General features: G+C 36.9%; 1 protein-coding gene across 1 annotated transcript; it reads right to left on the reverse strand.

Annotated features, from left to right (window-relative positions):
- Positions 1 to 4,008: 4,008 nt before the first annotated feature.
- LOC145627765 (putative mitochondrial protein AtMg00310) lies at positions 4,009 to 4,509 on the reverse strand. Its single transcript, XM_081680114.1, has 2 exons — positions 4,366 to 4,509; positions 4,009 to 4,245 (listed from the first exon to the last, which is right to left on the reverse strand). The coding sequence occupies exons 1-2, from the start codon at positions 4,507 to 4,509 to the stop codon at positions 4,009 to 4,011; spliced, it is 381 nt and encodes a 126-aa protein (XP_081536240.1).
- Between the last annotated feature and the right edge of the window lie 19,407 nt (positions 4,510 to 23,916).

Genomic DNA, 23,916 nt, shown 5'->3' on the forward strand with positions numbered 1-23,916 from the left:
TGCACCGTGTACCCTTGATTTTTTATAAAATTGCACCAAATACCCTTAAACTCACAATAAATGTTAATTTTGTTAAATTGAGACTCTCTAAGCATCAAATTATATGAAATTATTATAGTTTAATGTTACTTTGATGCTAAATCTATCATTTAAGTATGAGTAAAACTTAATTAATAAAGCAAATTCTAACACCCAAAAGTTTAGCATTTAGAATGATAGACGGAGTTTAAATTTTGATGTAATTTATGCTTTTAGGCGGATTTACTACATAAATATAAAGTACTAAAAGTGAGTCAGTGTGTGGGCATGATTTTAGTTTGATAAGTCAATGATATGTGCATTTGTTAGAGGATTAGGGTTATTTGGTGCATTTATTTACAAACCTCATGGATACATGATGCATTTGAAAATTTTCAAGGGTATATGGTGCATTTTTTAAAACCTTAAGGGCACACAAAACAATTTCCCTTAAAAAAAAATTGTTTTCTATTAAATTTTGGCAAAAAAAAAATTAAATGAAACTACAAAAATTTGCCATTTGTCATCTTCTTGTTTGTCACTAGGCTCGTATGCCGAGGTTTTCAGTGACTTGGAAGAAAGAGGAGCCTCACCCTATGAGTCACATTTCACATTAATAAGCTAGCTCAAAATAGGAGAGGGAGTATTGTGGAGAGGGTCTTGAGTTAACCATTGTAGGTGCTCGGGAATTGGAGTTTCCAACAATATTTAGGGAAAGGGATCATTTTTTTTTTGACAAAAACACCTCAAGGCATATCATATATTAATAGAGTTTGCCTTGTTAAACATGACAAGGGAAAGAACAGAAGGATGGCAATCCTCCATCCAAATTACCTCCTCCTGCCATGACAGAGAGAGTTTTGCGATGCAGTCTGTAACTTTAATACAATGCCTAGGAAAAAAAAGAAAAACAACAGAACAAACTTGCTAGTAGCATTAAGAATATCATGGACAATCATCTGTACTGGTCTTCGCTCTTGAATCTTCCGTTCAATGAGGTTTAGAAGAGGTAGACAATCAGTCGAGATTTCTAAATTCCCAAAACCAGCCTCAAAACTTTGAAGGATCCCATAGAGCAAGCCTTCAGCTTCTGCTTCCAGGACGCTACACCCTTTGCGAAGAGGCTTACCTCCGAACATTTAACACATCACCCCAATGATCGCGAACTACCATACCCACCCCCACCTTGCCATCTTAGCAAATTGCAACATCAGAGTTCAACTTGAACATCCCTTGAACAGGAGGTTTCCAGACACTATCAGAAGAAGTAACATGATAAGCAGAAGGGGCAGGAGAGTCTCTTAATTGGGCAGCTTCGAATTCCCCAATGAAACTAAGAGTCTTATAGCATGAAATTGCAGGGTTGTAGACACCCATTTTTATCTCCCCAAAACCAAACCCAGTGATGAATACCTTTCATGTCGAATCATAATCGAATGAAGTGAAAGTGTGGAAATTTTAGTGTTGCGGTTAGTTTTATTAAAATTCTCTCTTTCTGTTTTCGAAAACCTATTTTATTTTATGAAAATATCCAATCCAGTGTAGTTTGGTCCATAATAAGGGTCCAATAATAGTGTTTTGTTGGATCGGGCTCAAAAAGAGCTTTCCAACGATATATTATAAGCCCAATTCCGATGAATAATGAGGAAGTTATGGCCAAATTACTAAACTGGGCCCGGATTGATTTTTATATGCGGCCCAATGATATAGCGGAGGGCCTATTATGAATTATCATTTCTAATGCAATTAGGATTGATTATATTCTTCTAGAATCTTCTAGAAGTTTCTTTTGAATCCTAATGGGATTAGGATTGATAATTGAGTTTTATTCGAAATAAAAAAAAGTTTTTATGAAATTACGATTTTACCCCTCGTACGGTCTTTTACGACTTAATTTTATCAAAAAATAGAAAACTTTTGTTAAAATCTCCTGCAGCGCCGAACGCTAGGTCGTCGCGCTGCGACAAAGGCGTGTTTTATTCCTCTTCACACTCCGATCTTTTTTATCAAATCCGGATTGTTTTCATTATAAATAGCGTCCTTAGACCTCCGTTTTTAATCATCAATTCTAATCATCAATTATCATCAATTCTTCTCTCTCTCTAAAGCTTAATCTTATACTTTCTCTCTCTTTCTAAACTAAATTTTCACAAACAAAATTCTGCATTCACAAGAACTAGATACACCTAGCCCAATTCGAAGTTGCCTTCACCCTAGACGTGAAAGGTTTAATATTTCTGAGGGTTTGGTCCCAAATCCCTATCTCAATTATTTAATTTAATTGTTTGATTTTATATTTTTCTTGAAGTTACTAACGTGTGTATTTTGTTATTAGAAAGAGGTACGAGGCATCCAAGTAAGTACTTTAATTGTTTAATTGATCTTTTGATATAGAAATCATGCTTAGATTGTTTTATTGCTTCCTAGTATCATGTTTAGGGTAACAACTAAAAATTCTAATATCAAGTATGGTTAAAAGAATGCTTCCTATTTTCTTTCCTAATAACATGTTAGTATCATGTTAGGGCTAAAGCTTTGATTTTTATTGTTTAGTAACATGCTAGGGTTTGTTATTAATCTTGTTAGTATCATGCCTAGGATCTTGCTAATATTATGCTTTAACATGATTATTTTTAATTATTATTATGATTATTATTATTATTATTATGATTATTATGTTGCTTGATTATATTTGTTGTTATTGCTTGATCACGCCTTTTATGCATGTTTAAAGGGAATTTGTACTTATAATTGCGCTTAATAAGATAATTAATATTCTTGTTTAGGGTTAATTTGATTATAATTCAAGTGATCGCCAATAATAGTTTTATTTGTGCATTAATATTCAATTAACATAGATAAACAGGTTTAATTTAGTGTTAACCTAATGATTGTATGTTAGTCAGAAAGCGCACATGAATACGAGAAGAATAAAGTAGAGGCCTATTATTAGGGCAGATTCTTTCTCTTTTAGATTGGATTTGTACCTTCATCCCCGAACTTCCAGTCTTGGTTCCAGATCTATTGGATTTAACGATCTCTTAGATCGTTAAGGGGTGTAACCTTCACCCTATGAACGGTTTACAAGTTCCTAAAACTTGTTGGCGACTCTTTTCCTCTAGCTTCCTTCCCTTTGGACGCCACCGTACTTAAGTGTATGATCACAATGGGGTTCAAGTTTGGGGTAATGCTTGAAATATTCCTTACAAGGGTCGATCCTTAATTTTTCAAAAACCCATGAATTCCTCAAATTCCATATTTTCCAAACAAACATGAGCAGTACCTCCCAGCTATTAGTATGAACACACACTTTGATCATGGTAGAAACCCAATCAAAAAAATTGAAATCTGCCCAGCACTCATCTACCTCCAGTCTTAGGGGGGGAAAGACGCCATAAGAGACGGATTTTCGGGCAAAGCACCACCATATGCATGATGGTTTCCACATTTTCACCATAGCGGGGGCAAATGTCATCGATATGCATGCCTCTGTTGGCAAGAATTGCACGAGTAGGGAGCCCCCCACGCATTGCCCTCCACATCGTATTTTTTACTCTCTTAGGAAGTCTTGCCCAACAATTTTTCTTCCATATAGCTTGGTCATTCACATGATTTGAAGAGCCAATATTACCTTTGTTGCGATTCATTTCAAGATGGTAAGCGCTTTTGACAGTAAAAGAGTCGTTCTTTGAGTGATTCCATCTTAAGGCATCTTCTTGATCCCACCTTGGAAGTCTGATAGCTTCGACAACATGCATTTCTAAAGAGCTTAGCATATGATTAATATCCCAACTTTTTTCCACCATCCCCTGTAATTGAAATCCAAGAAGATACCCAAATTTTTCGATCATTCTTCGAAGCAGGGCATGATGTCAAACATTCCACAAGAAGGTTTGGGATCCATTTTTCGTTCCATACAGATACGTTAATTCCATTTCCAATAATCCAGCTTGAACCCTCCCTGAAAAGCTCTCTTGCACCTTGGATAGATCAGCATGTATATCTCGCATCAGGGGAGATTTTTGCTTCCCATAAAGATGAACGAGGGAAATATTTCCCCTTCAAAACCTTAGCTGCAAGGGAGTCTAGAAATTCTAGAATTCGACAGAATAGCTTTGCAAGAAGGGCAGTATTGAAAGCTCTCATATCTCGGAGACCAAGTCCCCCATCGCTCTTCGGTCTGCACAGCTTCTCCCATCCAATCAAAGCCATTTTCTTATCATTTTCCTATTTTCCCCACAAAAAATTCCTACATACTCTGTTAATGTTTTCAATGACATATTTTGGTAGTTTAAAGCACTACATTGAGTATGTTGAAATGGCTTGAGCGATTGATTTTAAGAGCACCTCTCTACCCGCTTTTGACATAAATATCTCTTTCCATCCCTTCACCTTTTTCCAAACCCGATCCTGGATAACTTGGAAAACAACTTTCTTCGATCTCCCTAGGTAAGTAGGAAGCCCAAGATATTTCTCATGACCATCAACCATCATAAAGTTGATCTTCGTACGAAGTATTTCCTGCAATTCAATACTGACTGTAGGGAATATTTCAAGCATTACCCCAAACTTGAACCCCACTATGATCATACACTTAAGCATGGTGGCGTCCAAAGGGAAAGAAGCTAGAGCAAAAGAGTCGCCAACAAGTTTTAGGAAATTGTAAACCGTTCACAGGGTGAAGGTTACAATCCTGAACGATCTAGCTTAGGAGATCGTTAACTCCAATAGATCTGGAACCAAGACTGGAAGTTCGAGGATGAAGGTACAAATCCAATCTAAAAGAGAAAGAACCTGCCCTAATAATAGGCCTCTACTTTATTCTTCTCGTATTCATGTGCGCTTTCTAACTAACATGCAGTCAATAGGTTTACCCTAAACCTGTTTAATCTACGTTGGTTGAATATTAATGCACAAACAAAACTATTATTGGCGATCACTTGAATTATAATCATATTAACCATAACAAGATTATTAATTATCTTATTAAGCGTGATTACAAGTGCAAATTCCCTTCAAACACGCATAAAAGGCATGATCAAGCAATAACAACAAATATATATCAAGCAACATAATAATAATTTTAATCATATTCATAATTGAAATAAAAATCATAATAATTATAAAAATAATCATGTTAACAATAAAGCATAATAATAGCAAGATCCTAGGCATGATACTAACAAGATTAATAACAAACCCTAGCATGTCACTAAACAATCAAAGATCAAAGCTTTAGCCCTAACATGATACTAACATGCTATTAAGAAAGAAATAGGAAGCATTGTAGAAATCATAATTGATTTAAGAAACTTATTCTTTACCCTAAACATGATACTAAGAAAAGCATCCTAACATGATACTAGTAAAAGCATCCTAACATAATACTAGGAATCAAAATAACAATCTAAACATGATTTCTATATTATAATATCAATAAAAAAATTAAAGCACTTACTTGGATGCCTCGTATCTCTTTCGAATAACAAAATACACACGTTAGTAACTTCAAGGAAAAGTATAAATCAAAACAATTAAATTAAATAATTGAAATAGAGATTTGGGACCAAACCCTCAGAAATATCAAACCTTTCACGTCTAGGGCGAAGACAACATCGAACTTGGCTAGGTGTGTCTTGTGCTAATGTATGAGGAATTGTGTATGTAAAAGGCTAGGCTAGAAAGAGGGAGAGAGAGAATAAACTTTAGCTTAGAGAGAGAGAAGAATTAGAGAATTCTGGTTTTTGTTGATGATTGAAAACGGAGGTCCAGGGACCCTATTTATAAGAAAATAGTCCGGAATTCATAGAACGAATCATAGTTTGAAAAGGAATAAAACACGCCTCTGTCGCCAGTGGCCAGGCGACAGGGTCTGTCGTCAGGCGATAGGATTTGTTGTTTGGCGCTGCAATACAGTTTTTGCGGATTTTGTTTTTATCATATCTTTTGATCCAAAAGATCAAATAAGTCATATAATATGTCGTTGGAAAGCTCTTGAAGTCTAATTTCCAACCCAATTAAAATCAGATGAAAATCTTTTGTAGATAAAATATATTGCCGAAATAGTGGAAGGGTGTCAGTTTTGGATAGAGTTTCATATTCCATTCTTATCTTTTTCGTTATAGCTCGGATTTAATATTATAATATATCATTGGAAAGATAATTTCAATATCTATCCAACCATATAAGATTCGGATAAAGATAATGAGGCACGAAAATAATATCTGAATATACTCCATTTCGTACAAAATAAGGATTCTCCAAAGGAGTAGTTTTATTCAATTTCAAACTCTTTGAAACATAATTATCAATCCTAACTCCATTAGGATTTAAGAGAACCTTCTAAATGATTCTAGAAGACTATAAAAAAATCCTAATTTCTTTAGGAATGATAATTAATAATAGGCCCCCCTCTAGATCATTGGGCCGTATGTAAGAACCAAACCAGGCCCAGTTTAGTATTTTGGCCATAACTTCCTTATTATTCATCGGAATTGGGCTTATAATATATCGTTGGAAAGAGTTTCTCAAGACCCATCCAACTACACTATTATTGGACCCATATCATGGACCAAACCAAACTGGAATGCACGTTTTTCATAGATAGGGTAAGAAATGAAATATTTTCAAAAACAAAAAGAAGAGATATTTTAATAAAAACATCCTAAACATTAGACTTTTCACACTTTCGTTTTGTTCGATAATCAAATGATGTGAAAGGTATTCATCACTGGGTTTGGTTTTGGGGAGACACAATTATAATCATAAATCATAAAAATAATCATGTTAACAATAAAGCATAATAATAGCAAGATCCTAGGCATGATACTAACAAGATTAATAACAAACCCTAGCATGTCACTAAACAATAAAAATTAAAGCTTTAGCCCTAACATGATACTAACATGAAATCTAGAAAGAAAATAGGAAGCATCAGAGAAACCATAATTGATATAAGAAACTTATTCTTTACCCTAAACATGATACTAAGAAAAGCATCCTAACATGATACTAGGAAAAGCATCCTAACATGATACTAGGAATCAAAATAATAACCTAAACATGATTTCTATATCAAAATATCAATTAAGCAATTAAAGTACTTACTTGGATGCCTCGTATCTCTTTCTAATAACAAAATACACACGTTAGTAAATTCAAGGAAAATATTAAAATTAAATAATTAAATTAAATAATTGAAATAGAGATTTGGGACCAAACCCTCAGAAATATCAAACCTTTGACTTTTAGGGCGAAGGCAACTTTGAACTTGGCTAGGTGTGTCTAGTGCTAATGTATGAGGAATTGTGTTTGTAAAAGGCTAGGCTAGAAAGAGGGGAGAGAGAATAAGCTTTAGCTTAGAGAGAGAAAGAAGAATTAGAGAATTCTGGTTTTTGTTGATGATTGAAAACGGAGGTCCAAGGACCCTATTTATAAGAAAATAGTCCGGAATTGATAGAAATGAATCAAATTTTGAAAAAGAATAAAACACGCCTCTGTCACCAAAACAAAAAAAAAAAAAAAAAAAAAATTGTAGGGAATATTCCAAATAAAACTCATAAAACATAATTATCAATCCTAATCCCATTAGGATTCGAAAGAACCTTCTAGACGATTATAGAAGATTATAATCAATCCTAATTGCATTAGGAATGATAATTCATAATAGGCCCTCCTCTAGATCATTGAGCCACATATAAAAACCAAACCGGACCCAGTTTAGTAATTTGGCCATAACTTCCTCATTATTCATCGGAATTAGGCTTATAATATATCGTTGGAAATCTCTTTTCGAGCCCTATCCAACTACACAATTATTGGACCCTTGTTATGGACTAAAATAAACTAGATTGGATATTTTCATAAAATAGAGTATATTTTCGAAAAAGAGAGAGAGATTTTTAATAAAAACTAACCGCAACATTAGACTTTCCACACTTTCACTTCATTCAATTATGATTCTAAGCGAAAGGTATTCATAACCGGGTTTGGTTTTGGGAAGACACAAATGGGTGTCTACAAAAGCCCCCACTTTGACTGAGTTTGGAGAAACGCAAGTTTTGAAAACAAAAGTCAAAGTAGCGATAGGGACAGAGAATGATTCAGGACGTTCTGTAATCCTAAATCATTCTTGTAACGCCGATACCTGCAAACTAGCATTAGTTAAAACAAATAAGAGAGTTAAGAAACGCGCATCTTGCACCGTTGAGCACACGTCTCTGGGAGTAACCGATTTAATTTGTTGCTGCATTTGCTATTGTGAAAACTTTCCACAAGCTAGGGAACACCATCTTGTTGTTTTGATGATCTTCCTCAAGCTAGGGGATACCGCCTGAAGACTGCTACGCTTGTAACTGCCTCCATTTTCCGCTGTGATAGTCTTCTGCAAGCTAGAGAACACTATCAAAGATTGCTTCGCTTGAAACGATCTTCTACCTCCTTGTGACCATCTTCCGCAAGCCAGGGAATATGATCGAAGATAACTTCCTTTGAAATCACCTCCAGTTGTTTGTGACAACCCTCCACAAGCTAGGGAACGCCGTCGATCAATGCTGCTACATCTCGAGCCTTTTTCCTGAATCATAATGACAACCTTCCCAATCATAGCAAAAGTCGTCGAAGACCGCCTCATCACGAACCTCCCTTCTCAAATCTTGGCGACAACCTCCACAATCTTAGCGAATGCCGTCAAAGACCGCCCATCTCGTGCTATCTTATCAAATCTTAGTGATAACTTCCACAATATTAATGAATGTCGTCGAAGACCGCCCATCTCGTGCTATCTTCTCAAATATTAGTGACAACCTCCACAATCTTAGCAAACGCTGTCGAAGACCGCCCATCTCGTGTTATTTTCTCAAATCTTGGCGAGAGACCCTTTAATCTTAAGGTCCCCCTGTTGAAGACTTCATCTTGAATCTTCAAATCGACCCTTCCATCTTTGGAAAATCCTTCTCAAGAACCATATCTAAGATTCTTAAAGGCTTCAAATTGATTTGCGGAAATCTCCCATCCTAGGAATTCTTTGTGAACCAATACTTCGGTGCTTGCGATGAGCCAATGCTTAGGCGCTTTGAGCTAAGTGAGATGATCTTTTGTCAGGTCGATCACTTATTGCGATTGTAATCAAGCCGACTACTTAATTATGTCAAATTGCTTATAGGGGCCAACTGGCGCACCAAGGAACCCGGAAATTGCAGCACTAGGTCCGCATAATCTAATATGGGGGCCACGCACTAGGTCCGCATAATCTAATACGGCCGCACCTCAATGTGAGGTTGCCTACGTATCCGTTAGGAATCAGGCCGAACGTAGCTCTAGCCGAACCTCGCACAAGTGTGTATATAACTCAAAGAGGTCTTTTAAGGGTTTTAATGTGGTTAGGCTAAATGTTTAAGAAGAAAGGGATAAAGGCTCAAGACCCTAGATAAGCCCCTAAGGTGTACAACTTTGCTTTTGAATTTTTTTTATTTTTATGCTTGAGGCTTTCTACTTTTTTTTTTAGCTCTCTCTTTTGATTTAGCATTTATTTTATTTTTATAAGTGTGGGCAATCTTGATCATGCGGTCTATCACTCACTTGGCATTCATGTTTCTCAGGCACGCTACCGAGCACTCGATAAGAGACGCAATCTAAGACGTGTTCATATCAAAGATATTTTCATATCCGAGACTTTGGAACACTTGCCCTTTTGTACACATTTATTTATTTTTTTATTTTTTGAAATCACTCGAGCTTTTGAAATTGCATAAGTTACACACCATCCCATCCCAAGGTTAGGTAGATGTGGGTTGAAGAAAGAAAGGTATATCGTTAGACGAGGCTCAAAGTGGTTTATCAAAAAAGGATTGTATGTTTGAAAGGTGAAAGGAGATATGATATGGCTACAAGAGGTGCCTCAAATCATTGATATACCTTGTACTCAGTTCGACGATTTTTTTTTAAAGCGATGTAATGCAATGATCATATGCAAGAAAATAAATGCTCATTTTATTAAAAGGTAAAAAGGAAAAACCTACAAAATAAGATCTAAGGAAAATAAAAGGTGCTTATGCTAGAATTCTTGGGGAAGGGATAAATAAAAGAAATAGAAAAAAAGAGGTCACAAAATCTTATCGTTGAAGCTCGCCTTGTGTCGTTTGCTTTATCATCACTCTCTCTTCTTGCTAGCTGGAGGTATGGGAAGCTTGTTATTATGGATCAAATGTTGGATAGCCTCTTTTAGCTTCCAACAGCTCTCAGTAGTATGACCCCTTACCTTGATGGCACTTGCTGTTTCGGGCATTTTTCGGATAACCCGAAAGGGGGGTATGGATTCCCGCGGGAGACAGATCCGGGATGCAACACTCGTACGGCCTGAACACCTGCAAAACAATGAATCTCCGGTGTACCGAAGATCTGCCTCCGACGATCAAGTTAGTGACCGGAAAACGGAATTTTAGAGAGAGAAAGTAGAGAGAATTGAGAGCATATTTTGGGCATTGCGCCTTTGGGAATTGTCTATCCTCCTTTTCCATCATGATATGATGGGGTATTTATAGGAAAATGGGAGATCATGCTCCAAGGGTTTCATAACCTAGGAAGATCGGGTGCCCTATACGTGACTAACACGTGTATTAGGGTTTCCTTCATGCTAGGCATGTTTCCTTAATGGGCTTTCAGCCCTTTATTTTCTGATATCTCTCTTTAGGCCACGTGTCATGCTCTTATTGGCCTTTATTTAGCTGAGCAAGATGCCACGTGTCGTCCTATCATTAGGCCACTTGTTGGCCTCTCATTTGCCTATAAAAGAGGGTAAAAATACCCCTAAACATAAGCCCCTCGAGAGGGGTAATTTTTCTTCTCAAGAGGGATTATACCTCTCGATAATGACTTTACTACTTCTTTAGATTCGACATCATGTCTATTTCAATTAAAAAGGTTTGATTAACTTGGAAAATTTTTATACCTTGGCCGGTATGATATTTTCTAAGTTAATCAATCATAATATATAATGATTGCCCTTGAACTAGACAGATGTCGATCATTATGCTTTTAAGCCCCACTTTGATTGTCTTATGACTAATGGGTTACTTAAAGTACCTTATTTACAAGGTTTGATTGGCTATTAAGAATTTTTAACTCCTCTTATTCATTTGAATGAGGTTTGCCCTATTTTGGTCTATCCTTTTTAAGGATTATTTTTGGACCTAGGGTTTGTTAAAAGATATTTGTCATTTAGACAATTTTTCTGTAATGGCCAATTAGGCTTAAGATGCTACTTGTGCATTCGTTCGGCATCTAGTATAGAAGGTTTCAATTAACTTAGACTAGAAAAATGTCTAGAAACATTTAACACTTGCCGAGGGGCTTTGCCTCGTGTCTGTGCCGAATTAGATATCGCACTTGCCGAGATTCTTAGTCTCGTCTCTATGCCACGTGGGATGAATTTTTCCTTTGTCTTTTCTAGGAGTCCAACGATTGTTTATGTTGTTTGGACTAACCTTTGAGAGGTCAATTGACATTATCTTTTTGGCCCTCTCAATAACTTCAAGTTTTTATTAACGAGAAGTTTCATCCTATGTCTTTGTCACTTATGACTCAAATGGGCTCCGACTTAGTTGGGGTGAAAGATGACCATTTGACACTTCTTGCCCGTGCTTTCGGAATTCTATTTGGCGCATAAGCTTAGAAAACCTGAATATTGGTGTACCTTTGAGATTTCTAGTTGGCATTTATGCCGCCTAGAATCCTTGTACTTTGGGAGTGTAAGCTATACAATGTGTTTTGCCGAGAAAATCTTTGAGATTATACTCGGTGTTTTACCATTGTACTGGAGATTTATACTTGGAAATGATGTCGTAGGTATCTTCCTTCTTGGCTTTCCCCTTGCATAGGAGCTCGGCACATGTGCCATTTTGCTCTTTTGTATGGTAAGTCTTACTCATACTTGGAAGGGTGCTGTAAGAACAGATCAACCTCTTCTAGAGGTTTTTTGTACTTGTTCGGATGAAGGAGCCATTCAATGTACACTCGGACCATATATAGATCTGTACATTTCCCTGTTAAGGGAGGCTTATCCGAAGGTATTAATACGTATATTGGGTCAAAGCGTTATAATAAGGGACCTTTGTCCTTAATTTCATGAAGCGGCTACTCAATGAGGAACGTTTGGACCTTAGTCTTTCCTTATTGCCCCAATGGGGTTGCTTGTCTTTCAAAGACTTGAATAAAATGTGACGGCTAGCATTTGGTACAATAATTAGGCCGTTCAAAAACTAGAAGGAGCTACTCGACCTTGAAGCTTTCTTCTATCTTCGATTATCAACTTGATTATGTTGTAACGATACCCGACCTTGAACCTATCTTGTGAACAATGAATGCTTGGGTAGATGGTCGGACACTAAGTAGGCACCTTGAATTCATGGAGGGCCTACTCAGCCTAATTTCACTAGGCTTTAGAAATTTGTTGCAGCTTGCAGTTTTTAGTAATAAGTCGAGGCCTAATGGTGATCGTCCACTTGTCTCTTCACCAGTGCCGCTTATCCTTCTAAAGGAAGGTTGTTTTCTCATTAGCTGCTCGACACTTTAACTCTTCCAATATATCTTCCAAAAGGAAGATTGTTTTCTCAAGTTAGGCCTTTCGGCTCATGCATCGGCCAGCTCAATCAGTTGCTTTAATGTCACTTGCGTACTAGCCCTTACCCATTAGGACTTTACGCTTGGTTTGCCTCATGTTTGTTTGAAGCTTATTCGAACTGGTGCTCGGTTTCACTTTGTTGCTGGACGACTCTCTTGAGGCCAAACTTCATATATTGCATGCTAGCATTCGACTGATTACATAATTTGGCTAGGACCTTAATGCCTTGCCCTTGATCGATGTTTCTAGATACTCGTCATTGGTGCCATTCGGTTGGAGCTTACTAATTCTGGGTGACTCTTTTGATGTCCCTTGTAAAAGTCTTAGGACTCTACATTTGGAAGCTTAGCATGTGTGCCGCCTAGCCCCTGCTCATTCTTCAACAATCGGTTGCCTACAACTTGGTTAACTTCTTTTGCAAAGGCCACACGCCTAGAAATGAGAAGGATGTTCATTTGCTTAATAGCAGCTCGGCCATCTAGCTCGGTGAGGCTGTTAGTGTAATACCCCGTATTTTTATGTATTTTTATAAAGTATTTAAGTATTAATAAAATGTATTGTCAAGGGCTCAAGTATTTTAATTAAATATTTTAAAAGGTTAAAGTATTTTAAATATAAAGTTTTATAAAAGTAAAATATGTTTTGGGCCAAACGTTTATTAATTATAGGGCAATGTAAATTATTCCTACATACTCTTATTGGAATAACCCATTCCAAAACCCATAACTTAAGCCCTATCCCATAACTCAAGCCCACATTTTTATAAGCCCAAATTTAACCCTACACTCTCTACTCTATAAATACCCCATGAATCCCCAAAAATTTCCCACTCAAAAAGGTTAGTCTTATTTTCTCTCTCCTTTGTTTTATTAATTTGTGTAATTGCATTTATTGGTTTATGGGTTTTGATTTTATTGTTTGAAATTAATTTAATTAGTATCAAATTGTATTTTGATGATTAAACTTTATAATTTTCAGATTTCGTAAATTTTATAACCTAGGGTTTTTAATTATTGAAAATCATGATTTTAGGGTTTTTATGAATAATTGATTTAGGGCTTTTATAGTAATGATGTTTTGAAATTTTGGTGATTATAACTACTTATTAGTTTAACTTAATTCCAGATTATTTTGAACACGTAAATTCATGTTTTAATTATTAGATTTCCGTTCGTTAATATTAATCCCATTTTAATCCCGATCAGGTTCAGAACTCCTCCGATTTTGATAAAAAAAAATTAAAAAAAAAAAAGTAGTGTTTTTCGTGTGGAAACAACGTTTTAAGAAAGAATCACTACTTTTGTAGTGAGCACCACCCTCTCGTGGCCAAATTCAGCCTCTAAATATGATTTTCGGGCAGTTTTTGATTTTTAACGAAGTTTTTTTTGCTTTAAATTTTATTCTTGAGTTTAAAAGGGGTAAGAGATAATTTAATGTTTCTATGGATAATTTAAGTATAAAGATGTATTTTGATGAAGTTTTAAAGGGTTTTTGATTAGTTTAAAATGTTGGAATTTTATTTAAAGTAGTATAATTGTGAGTTTTAATAAAAGGGTGTGATTATCCATTAAAAAGGAGTTTAATTAGGGGTTTTTAAATAAGTTTCAGATTATTTTAAGTAGTCTAAAGTAAATTTAAGTTGCTGGAAATTTTGAATACAAGGAGAATTAATATAGTATTATTGTCCCTTTATGTAGGAGACTTAATTCGGGAATTGTTGTAGTGTAATCGGCTACTTTAAGGGCTTATTTGAGGTACGTTCGCGTACTTAGCATATTTTGATGATGTAGAATCATGCTAGGCTTGATTTCAATCAATTACAAGTAGTATCATGCTAATGTTTATGTATGGAATTGTGAATTAATGGTGTTGGTGATTGAATTGTGAAGCATGAATTATTTGTGATGGTTTATGGATTGGAAAATTATATTTTGGGCATGTTGTGTTTGAACCACACTTTTATTTATGGCATGTTAGAATGCATGATTAATTAAACTACATGTTTAATTATGTTTGGAATATTGAAAAGGAATTTTATTATGGCTCAAATAATTTTTATTGATGCTTTAAGCATGAGGAAGGAGATATATAAGTGTCTATGTACACAAGGGATAAATTGTATGTTGGTGCCTTTGTGCACTTAAGGTGTTTTTAACACCGAGGGATATGATTTTTGGCGCTTTATGCATTTAAGGTGTCTTTGACACTGAGGTAGAATTAAAAAGGGTTCAACATTAAATAATATGTGGTCACTAATTATTCAAGAATTAAATTGGTATGTTTGGTTGATTGAATAATTATTGTTGATTGATTTATTATGCTTTGAGAGTCATCACCAAATCCAATAACATGTAAATAACGTAAAGTGAAAGAGATTACGCACCAAAACTCTTGGAACGTATATACCTTGAGTATGAACAATGTGGGGAGTTATGGGGTTTTATATTTAACCATAACTTCTAATGGAGTACAGGACGTTGTATATTCCTTTTTATTTATTATTATGCGCAGGAGTTCTGCCACCTTTGAGTGGTTTTGTCGCTGGCACGGTTAGCTCCCGTGTCAGTTAACCTCAATTTATTTGGGGGAGGTATAGTTGGAAACCCGTTCGATGCGTAATCAACGCTAAATGAATTATTTAGTGTCTAGTTAATGTGTCTTGTTGATTGTTGTGTGTGCTTGTAAACAGGTGCAATGAGGTAAGTGTGTGTTGATAGGTGAAAGCAGGTTAGTGTGTTTAATTACGCTTATGTACTCAGCTTTGCTGATTGTGTGTGTTTGTGTGTTTGGCCATTTCTTTACTTTGGCCCTACGATGACCCATTTTCTAATGGCGAGTAGTGGGGACAAGTAGAGAGGAGGTTTTCAGGTGATGAAGCATATTCATGAATGGGCATGAGTGAAGAGAGAATCATGCTAGTTTCTATAAGTATATGATATGTTTAATGCTTTAATTATTTAATTATGATATTATTATCATACATGACTAACGCAAAAGTTTAAAGTTGGTTTGGTTTTAATAAGGGCCTACAATGGTTCCAAGTTGTAGGATGGTTTCATTTTACTTCGTTTGACTTTGGTTTTGACTTTTCAAGTTGACTTGTTTTGAATGGTTTTGAAATTAGTCTTCCACTGTGTGTCTTTGATGGTTGCCTTAACCGTTTTCACGGTGGCGGTAATATCTTAGATATTCCTATTTAAATTTTTAAACAGGGAAAAACAGGTGTTTTAAAAGAAAGGAATTTCTAGGGTGTTACAGTTAGCCGCATAAAAATGAGAAGGTGGTTGTTTGCTGAGTAGCAGCTCGGCCACCTAGCTTGGCAAGACCATGTCCGCCTAAAAATGAGAAGGTGGTCCTTTGCTCAATAGCAACTCGGCCACCATCTAACTTCATTTGGCACATTGGCCAATTCATTCCATGTACGCCTCAAAGCGGTTAGGATGTCCTACGCTAAATACCATCTAGCACACCCAGCCATGATCGACTTAGTACTTGTCCGTCTGAAATTGGTTAGGTGGTCTCTTGTTAAGTAGCAACTCGGACACCTATCCATGGTCGACTTAGAACATGTCCGCCTGAAATTGGTTAGGAGGTCCCTTGCTAAGTAGCAACTCGGACACCTATCCATGCCCCGACCATATGTTCACTCGGCGAGGAAGCTCAGACACATTTTTTTATTTTTTTATATTCTCAATCATAATAATGTTTGCAAGGGTGTACTTCGTAGTTTCATTCAACAAGCTCAGTTCGACTACTCCTTGGATGCCTTGGCCGTATAAAACTCGGAACATGGAGCTTTGTGTGAGTGCAATTTGGCTCATGCTTCTGCCCATGTAAATGTGCTCGACCAATCATGAGCTTGCATCCAATATCTCTTCATTGAGTACACTTTAAAGCTTTTATAGTAGTGTCGTTTAGCACGTTTGTTTCCCAGCTATATTTATGCAAATGGTAGTGTGCCAGCGAGCTAAGTGAACACAAGTCTCATACTAAGACACTTGTCTTGGTGCTCTTTATGCCACATTAAATAATTGCCACTCATCAGGTGTGTATATTCATTGGAAGGTATAATAATAAAAATAATAATATTAATATTATAATATTATTATTATATTATTATATATAAAATAATAATGCTCCTGCTCAAAACATAGCAATGGAAATCACTTATATAACAGCTCGGCCTCATAGGCAGCTCGGACAGGCTGTTGGCCGCATAAAATTGCAAGGGAAGTTCCTTGCTCAAAGGCAGGTCGGACACTTAGCAAATGGCTGACCAGCTATGCATGGGAAGGCATGCTTTCCCTTTTCACTCGGACAAACATCTCGGCAATGCTTTCCCTTTTTACTCAGCCAGCTTACCTTAGCCGTATGAAATTTTAAACATGGAGCTTTATGTGAGAGAAACTCGGACACCTATCTTTGGTCAGCCGACCATCTTTGCTTTGATGGGCATGCATTGCGATTTTACTCGTCCAAGGATACCGAGTAGCTATGCTCCAAGGGGTGAACTTTGCAATTTTGCTCGGCAAGGTCGACCGTTTGATGACCAGCTTGCTGCCTGCTTTCTTCCTCTTCATGATTATATTATTGCCGATTTGTTCTTGCAAATGAAGCTAGCTAACTGGTAATATCTTTTTTACTTTTCTTGATGGGAAAGTTCGGCTTCATTCCCGAATAGCTTATTTATTGAAAATGAGCTCTCAAAAACAACTCGGCCCACTTTACAAGAGCTGCACTTTATTTGCTTCCCAAATGTACTACATATATAACAAATATATCACTCGGCCATTATGCCGAGCAAATGCTTAAGGGTGAGCAACTCGGCCACCACGCCAATCAGTGATTCTTGTGAGAGGGAGCTTGCCCCTTTCACTCGGCATTCATGCTTATCAACCATGGTCTGAGCTTGTAGGCAGTAGCCATGATTGGCATTCAAGCTTGTAAGTTTAAGACAAATGATGTCGAATTGATATGCTCTAAGCAACCATGGTTTGCATTTTCGTTCGGCGTCGATGTCATCTCAATGTACCAGGCCAGCTTGCTCTCAAATTGTTGTACGACCATCAAAAGCCGCATATCTTTTTGAGGTCGAAGCCTTTTAATTTAACTCGGTGGCATTGAGGCCGTTTATGGGCTTTAATTTGGGCTCTTTTCTCACTGCCATGGAGACGGTCAATCGTTCCCTTTATTTCACAAGAGCTTAATTTGCTCACATGAGTTTAGCTCTCTTGCTAGCTGAATGTAGAACAAAGCTAGGATGGTAAACTCTTGTCTTTTGTATACATACGTATATATGTTGGATACCCAACATTCTTTATTTTTTAAACGCATTTCATTGCTGCATGCTTCATACATTCCTTACTGCCGCATGCATTTCATATACTACCTCCGTTAATGGTTATTTGCAACATTTACCCAAAATAGGTGCTAACTATTATTTGCAACAAGTTTTTTTCCTTTTTTGGTAACTTTTTGGTTGACAAAATGACTATTTTGTCCTTATTAAAAACTGATTAAACCCTAACTTTCTTATTCTAATTAATCATCTCCGTAATCTAAACACCTAATCTAATGACTCCCACCAAAATTAAAGATCTACATCCCAATTTCATCATTTCATTCAATCTGAAACTCATCTCCTCACCTACCCTCATCAATACACCTTCAACCACTTCCATTAAAATGGTTGTTGAAGCTGTTAAAGGTAGGAAACTCTCTATAATTCGTCCCTCTCTCTATCTCTCCTTCTCTTTAAATCTGGTAACCTTTCTCTCTCTCTCTCTCCCCTGTTCTTCGAAACCCTAATTTTCATATCTACTCTTTTTCTTCATCAATTTAACAAAAAATGAATCCCCCAAACGAGAATAATCCAGATGACAATGTTATTGCGACCTACAGATGTCAGCGTCGTACTGGGAAGATGAAGTTGGTTAAGACGCGAATTTACATGGAGAGGAAGCGTAAATTCGATGGTGGTGCCAAGCTTGATCCTCCTACTTCCGATGAAGAACGTGAGGTTGCCAAAATGGCAGATATGGCCAAAAACAAGGTTGGGTTGAATGAAAAAGCAAGTGTTGTTGATGTTGTGAAGCAAGAAGATGGTGAGTCCCCTGTTTTGGTTTAACTTTCTACAAGGGTTGAAGAGGAGACTGGAGAAAAGAGCGACGATGCTGTTACCGGCAAAAAAAGGAGCAGATCTGGCTCCTATGAGGACACCGATCATGTTGTTGGGGGGGAATACAACCCTTCTAACGTTGGCTCAAACTAATGCTGCAGCGTAAAGCTTTTCTGATCCTTCAATTTTTAATTTAATTACTCCTTTTTTTTATCTGTTTGATGCTTGGCTTTTATTGGTAAATTGTTGGATATTTGATCTGTTTCATGTTTGATGTCTGGCTATTGATGGGTTATTATGGAAGATCTGTTTTGATGAGTTTATTGGTTATTTTTGGTGAGATTATTGGATATTTTTTTGCGATTTATTGTTGTCTGTATTTGGTGAGATTGTTGGTATGTATATGGTGAGATTGTTGGCTGTTTTTTTGGTGAGATTATTGGATCTGTTCTTCCAAGCTTCTTACTTCTGACATCTATCACAGTCCCCTCTGCCATTTGCCTCTTTATGTCTTTGAATAATCTCTATATTGATGATCTGTGAACGTTAAATTTTCTTGCTATTTGTGACTGAAAGCCTCTTGGCAGATCTTGACCATCCATGTTGTGTAGAAAATCATCAACAATCTCTCTTTTTTGCTCTACAGTTAGTTGTTTCCTACCTTTGGGTTGTGGCATTTGTTCTTCAGTGTTGATATTCTGGTTGTTGTCAGTTTGGTTGTTGTTCTCACTTTCTCCCATGGAACTTGAATCACTGTCTTCCATTGTTGTTTCTTCATGTAGCAACTGATCAATGCTAAAAAAATCATCATCTAAATAATCTGACATTTTAATGTCTGAATTTTTTATGCTTACAGATTTCAGTAATGGTGATGAAGTTGGGATTGCTGGTTTTTTTTTTTTTTTTAAGTACTCAAGTTGAACCTAGAAGAATATTGTTGTTGCTCTAACCTAGCACTAAGTAGTAGTAGTAGGATGCTAATTTAACAGTATGTAATGAATTTTATGAAGAAGATTAGTGCTGACTTTTGTGAGGAAAACATTCTGTAATTTGGTTAGGGTAGAACATTTGGTTTGTATGAATATTATGAACAAGTGAAACTATTTGGCAGGTTTAAATATCCTCCTTTGAATGAAAATTTCAAATGGAGGGAAAAATTTGGAATCCAAAAGTTAAAATTTTTAAAAGCAGGTGAAATTTAGGAGGGAAATCAAAACCCCACCAAATTTCAGATTCTCTCTCCTTTTTTGTTTAAAATTCGGGACCACCATTCCCTCCCTTTTAGTGTTTTAATCACATGCCCCTCCTTACAATTACACATACTTAAACCATCCTTAAAAGTTTTGCCTAGGAGTCCGCACATGTCCCTTTCGTTGCAAATAACTGTTAACGGAGGTAGTATATGCAATACTTCATGAGTATGCTGCTATCAAAAGTAGTATATAAAGTATTATATATACATATATTATTGTAGCCATGCACATGTATATATATGAATACATATATTTAGATGAATGTAGTTGGGCAGCTTTCTTTTTCTTTTCTTTTCTATTCTTTTTTTTTTTATTAATTGATAATGGTTAATCATAATAATGATCAATCACTCTTTGAACGGTTCTATGCATCATGTAGCTAAAAGCTATGTTTGACACCTATGGTCGCCTGAATATTTGTGTATGTGTTTGCTCTGTTGCTTGAGCCTTGGCCATTCGGCGTATATACTTTTGTATATATATGTAATTTTTTTTGGTGGTATTGAGTCGTCCTTTGACGCTATCTCTCGGACGACGTACTCATGAAATTTCAAGTATTTCTCAACTTGCAAATTTCTAAGGGCTCGTCCGCCTAGCTTAGGCATGCCCTTTCCCCGCTTCGGTAAAAATACCTTGGGCGATTTTTAGGAAAGACTGCCCTGTACAAGTAGCTTGCTTACACTTGCTCGTACAGGCTGCTTGGTTGCCCTGTACGAGTAGCTATGCTTGAGTAAGCAAGCTTTTTAATTTTGCTCGTACAGGCTGCTTGGCTGCCCTGTACGAGTAGCTATGCTTGAGTAAGCAAGCTTTTTAATTTTATTCGTATAGGCTGCTTGGCTGTCCTGTACGAGTAGCTATGCTTGAGTAAGCAAGCTTTTTAATTTTACTCGTACAGGCTGCTTGGCTGCCCTGTACGAGTAGCTATACTCGTGTCCACGAGCTTCTTACTTTTATAAAGTTGAGGGCCCCATCACATTGAACTCGGCACTTGACCGTTTAATTTTTGTATATGATGGCTCGCTTCTTTTGACAAGCTTGGCAATATCTTGCCGAGTTGTCATATTGCAAACCCTTATCCAACGAAAATGAAATGGCATCATATAGCCGCCTAGCAAGCTAGTAGCTTAGCATAAGGCTACAAGTCGTGCTCACATGTGCCGAGCTGCGATGCTAATGAGGGTAAGCTTTGACTTTTTACTCGGCATGAAAATGTGTGTATGTTTACACATATCCGAATCATTATTATCATCTTTGGCTCATCTTTGGCTGTGAACCGCATAGTAATTGCCTAAGGGATCGGAACTTCAATTCATGGCTATTTAGCTTTCAGTGTCGCCTTCAATCAACGAGATGGGCTCCTTATTCAATTGCAACTCGGCCTCCAACCTCAATCTTCTAGCTCGATATTTAGTTATTCTTTCCGGCCGAGTATATAATACATACGTTCCTGCTCCTCTTTTGATGGCACTAAGAGTGGCATATCATCCATCTTCCGCCTCTAAGTACAAGCTTACATAACTAATCGACATTGTACTACTCTTTTCACATAGAGCTTCTCTTGTTTGCTGAACATGTAGATGCCGAGTTGCTATTCTTTGAACCACCAAGGTTTGTATTTCTTCTGGTCTTCATTGCTTGTGCGTAATACATTGCTGGCCGCTTGCACTAATGCTGACTCCATTGGCTGGGCGCAAGATGGCTTCCAATTTGCAAGCTTTCATGCAATAATAATATAGGACTTGATGAATACACCCGTCACGAACGTAGTACAGTATGTACAATACCTTGAGCATATATTTATATATGCACATTTGCATGTATGGTTGCCATGCAGACTATTATTTTATATATAAAAATATAATAATAGTGCAAATAATAGTGCTACAACACATTCACAAAACAAGTTGGGCGGACTTTCCTTTTTTTATATATACATATAATTTATTTATTTTTATTATTATTATTTTTTTCAATCATAATAATGATGTTTGATTTTGCCGCCCACATCTTACAATCAGACATGAGTTCGTCTCATCCTCTTAAGAATGACGACGATTTAGAAGAATTTCAAATTTGCCCTCACATTGCATTACATTTGTAACGAAGGGTTCTATTTCTTGAAAAGGTGTTCGATTATGGCTAAGTGTCATTCCAGATGTGCCTCCCCACAAACGGCGCAAAATGTTTCGGGCATTTTTTGGATAACTCAAAAGGGGGGTATGGATTCCCGCGGGAGACAGATCCGGGATGCAACACTCGTACGGCCTGAACACCTGCAAAACAACGGATCTCCGGTGTACCGAAGATCCGCCTCCGATGATCAAGTTAGTGACCGGAAAACAGAATTTTAAAGAGAGAAAGTAGAGAGAAGTGAGAGCATATTTTGGGCATTGCGCCTTTGGGTATTGTCTATCCTCCTTTTCCATCATGAAATGATGGGGTATTTATAGGAAAATAGGAGATCATGCTCCTAGGGTTTCATAACCTAGGAAGATCGGGTGCCCTATACGTGACTAACACGTGTATTAGGGTTTCCTTCATGCTAGGCATGTTTCCTTAATGGGCTTTGAGCCCTTTATTTTCTGATATTTCTCTTTAGGCCACGTGTCATGCTCTTATTCGCCTTTATTTAGCTAGGATGCCACGTGTCGTCCTATCATTAGGCCACTTGTTGGCCTCTCATTTTTCTATAAAAGGGGGTAAAGATACCCCTAAACACTTGCAATGTGCATCTAGATTCCAACTAGGCAATCTCTTTTCAGGTGCGGGATCTTGAATAGGTCCAATGGGAGTAATGAGTCCCATAGTATGGAGTCGATCGAAGGCAGCATCGTAGCTCATCCCAATGGGGGTGAAGTCTTTCCTTAGTTGCTTCTTAGATCCTTAATTGGTTATCCATGGCTAAAACTTCACTGAGATCAAAGGTACTAACATTGTTACTGGAGTGGGCGTTTTCGGAAGAAGAAGGATTGTCGTTCTTCTTGCCTTTCCAACCACTATGGTTATTATTATTAGTAGCTTTTTGCTTTGTGAGGTCATCTTCGATCTCGATGCCTATGTCATAGACCGCCTTGAAAGTATTCAAATTGTGTTTATATTTTAAGTGCTTTGAATACTTTTCTTGTAAATTTTTTATGAACATCCTCACGGATTCTTTTTCAGTAGGGACTTCGATCATGTTAGCGGAAGTTTCCCACCACTTGTTGAAGAAGGAGGTGAACCCTTCGTTTTCTTTTTGTTTTATCATCTCAAGTTGTCTATGGCCGGTTTCAATTTGAATATTACACTTATATTTATCAATGAAAGCATTTTTTATTCCATCCCAAGTAGAGGTTTTCTCTTTGTCAAGGGAGAAGAACCAATGTTGACAAATGGTTTCCAGAGATAGCGAGAACAAAGAGTGAAAAATATTCTTATCAATCCCTTTAATTTTCATTACAGTTTCAAAGGCCCTTAAATGAAAGTAAGGATTGTCAGTTGGCTTAAACTTAGGGATGTCATTGGCATTGAAATTCTGCGGAAGAAGCTCCTTGTCCACTGAGACCCCTTGTAAGCTTATGCCCTGGAACCTGTAGTCATTGGATATTTTGCTCAAGCTTTCTTGCATGAGCTCCATTTGTTGTTATTTCACAGGATCATTGATTTGAAGGGTTAAAGCCTTCAACACCTCGGTCACGTCCACCATTTGTTTCTTAAGCTCATTGACTTCTTCTTGACTTGTCATTATCTTCTTAGCTTTTCTCTTTTGACGAATCGGTTTATCAAAAAGTTGAACTTTAATAAAGGTGTTGTCCTTGATTAATCGCCCTTCTCTCCTTGACCAAGTACTGTAGAAAGGGAAATTAGGGATAAGTTTTTTTCTTATTTATTTTTGGCTCAAGCTCAATTGAATATGCAATAGATTGAAA

This window comes from Chenopodium album, chromosome 4 (assembly GCF_948465745.1).
Source record: "Chenopodium album chromosome 4, dcCheAlbu1.1, whole genome shotgun sequence".
NCBI classification, from domain to species: domain Eukaryota; kingdom Viridiplantae; phylum Streptophyta; class Magnoliopsida; order Caryophyllales; family Amaranthaceae; genus Chenopodium; species Chenopodium album.